The 2,500-nt window shown below is 57.4% G+C and overlaps 1 protein-coding gene across 1 annotated transcript in view; it reads right to left on the bottom strand.

Annotated features, from left to right (window-relative positions):
- LOC307073916 (bromodomain adjacent to zinc finger domain protein 2B-like) overlaps window positions 1-2,500 on the bottom strand; it is a gene marked incomplete at its 3' end in the record, with an annotated part of 63,890 nt that overhangs the window by 397 nt on the left and 60,993 nt on the right. Inside the window, 3 exon segments of the mRNA XM_079733871.1 lie at window positions 931-1,074; window positions 1,608-1,987; window positions 2,201-2,347. Coding sequence (XP_079589997.1) covers window positions 931-1,074; window positions 1,608-1,987; window positions 2,201-2,347 — 671 coding nt within the window.

The following is a 2,500-nucleotide window of genomic DNA, read 5'->3' on the forward strand; positions in this document are numbered from 1 at the left end:
AAGGAGGCCAACAACAGCAGAGAGCTGCTGGCTATCACTGGGGGTGATGGTGGACCTACTGGGGGTGATGGTGAGACCTACTGGGGGTGATGAGTCTGACCTACTGGGGGTGATGAGTCTGACCTACTGGGAGTGATGGTGGACCTACTGGGGGTGATGAGTCTGACCTACTGGGGGTGATGGTGAGACCTACTGGGGGTGATGAGTCTGACCTACTGGGGGTGATGAGTCTGACCTACTGGGGGTGATGAGTCTGACCTACTGGGAGTGATGGTGGACCTACTGGGGGTGATGGTGAGACCTACTGGGGGTGATGAGTCTGACCTAGTGGGGGTGATGAGTCTGACCTACTGGGGGTGATGGTGGACCTACTGGGGGTGATGAGTCTGACCTACTGGGCGGTGATGAGTCTGACCTACTGGGAGTGATGGTGGACCTACTGGGGGTGATGGTGAGACCTACTGGGGGTGATGAGTCTGACCTACTGGGCGGTGATGTGGGACCTACTGGCTGGTGATGTGTGACCTACTGGCTGGTGATGTGTGACCTACTGGGCGGTGATGTGTGACCTACTGGGCGGTGATGTGTGACCTACTGGGCGGTGATGTGTGACCTATTGGGCGGTGATGAGTCTGACCTACTGGGTGGTGATGTGTGACCTATTGGGCGGTGATTAGTCTGACCTACTGGGCGGTGATGTGTGACCTACTGGGCGGTGATGTGTGACCTACTGGGCGGTGATGTGTGACCTACTGGGCGGTGATGTGTGACCTACTTCGCGGTGATGTGTGACCTACTGGGCGGTGATGTGTGACCTACTGGGCGGTGATGTGTGACCTACTGGGCGGTGATGTGTGACCTACTGGGTGGTGATGTGTGACCTACTGGGCGGTGATGGTGGGACCTACTGGGCGGTGATGTGAGACCTACTGGTTGGAGCTGATCTTCCCCCTGATGGTAGACAGGTCCATGGGCCTCCTGATGACCTTCCTATAGCCCGGGACCGACCGCTGGTCCACTGGCAGCAGGAAGGGCCAGGCGTCCTGATGGGCCTCCAACTCCCCCAGGAGCCCCCTGGGAAACACAGAGAGACCGTCCACACAGGACCAGGAGAGACAGTCTCTAGGAGAGTCTAGGAGAGACAGTCTCTAGGAGAGTCTAGGAGAGACAGTCTCTAGTAGAGTCTCTAGGAGAGACAGTCTCTAGCAGAGTCTATAGGAGAGACAGTCTCTAGGAGACAGTCTCTAGTAGAGTCTCTAGGAGAGACAGTCTCTAGTAGACCGTCTCTAGTAAAGTCTCTAGGAGAGACAGTCTCTAGGAGAGTCTAGGAGAGACAGTCTCTAGTAGAGTCTATGAGAGTCTAGGAGACAGTCTCTAGTAGAGTCTCTAGGAGAGACAGTCTCTAGTAGAGTCTATAGGAGAGTCTAGGAGAGACAGTCTCTAGGAGAGTCTAGGAGAGACAGTCTCTAGAAGAGTCTATAGGAGAGTCTAGGAGAGACAGTCTCTAGTAGAGTCTCTAGGAGAGACAGTCTCTACTAGACCGTCTCTAGTAAAGTCTCTAGGAGAGACAGTCCCTAGGAGAGACCGTCCAGGCGGTCCAGGCCTACCTGCATGCTGACAGGTCCGTGGTCCCGTTGTCTTTGTTGTCATTGGCTGTCCTGCCCTTCCTGCCCCAGGGGGCGGGGCTTTCCTGCTGGCTTCCTGCTGAGCCGCCCTCCTCAGCCCGCCTCTTCCTGCTCTCCTTCCTGCCGCTCCTCGCGGAGCTGCTGCTGCTAACGCTATTGCTGCTGCTGATGCTAACGCTAGTGCTGCTGCTGATGCTACTGCTAGCCGGGCTGGGGGCCTCGTCCTCAGAGACCTCCCCCGCTGTGGCAGCCCCACGCCGGGGACGGCTTGGCCCGCTGCCCCCGGTCACTCCGGTCTCTCCGGCCTCGGCGGTCCCAACGTTCCCAGCTGGGCTCTGCTCCTGAGGGGTCAGGGTGCTGCCCTGGAACCCAGGAGCATGAATATGTAGATATATACAGTATATATAATATATCTATCTAAAGATCCACCCAGAGAGACCACCTCCACCTCCTGAGCGTTTCAGAAGGGTTCAGAAAGCACAGCGGGCGTTCTGATTGGACTGCAGGCTGTGGCTGGTGGGTCACCGTGGTAACATGACCCTCTCCTGTTGGACCAGTAGGGTGGGGACCAGTACCTGTGGGAGGCAGGCGGGGCAGAACCAGTCTCCCTGGGGGATGGCGGTGATGCGTGGGCGGAGGCAGTAGGTGTGCAGGCCGCGGTCACAGCCGTCACACAGCAGCAGCAGCTCCTCCCTGTCCCCTCGGCCGCACAGCTGGCAGCACTGAGCACATCACACCGCAGCTCAGAGCCCATGGGGAGTGTGTGTCTGTGTGTCTGCTCACAGCATTCATGATGTGTGTGTCTGTGTGTCTGTGTCTGTGTGTCTGCTCACAGCATTCATGATGTGTGTGTGTGTGTGTGTGTGTGTGTGTGT

This window comes from Pollachius pollachius (genome assembly GCF_949987615.1).
Source record: "Pollachius pollachius genome assembly, chromosome: 3".
In the NCBI taxonomy this organism is placed as follows: Eukaryota; Metazoa; Chordata; class Actinopteri; order Gadiformes; family Gadidae; genus Pollachius; species Pollachius pollachius.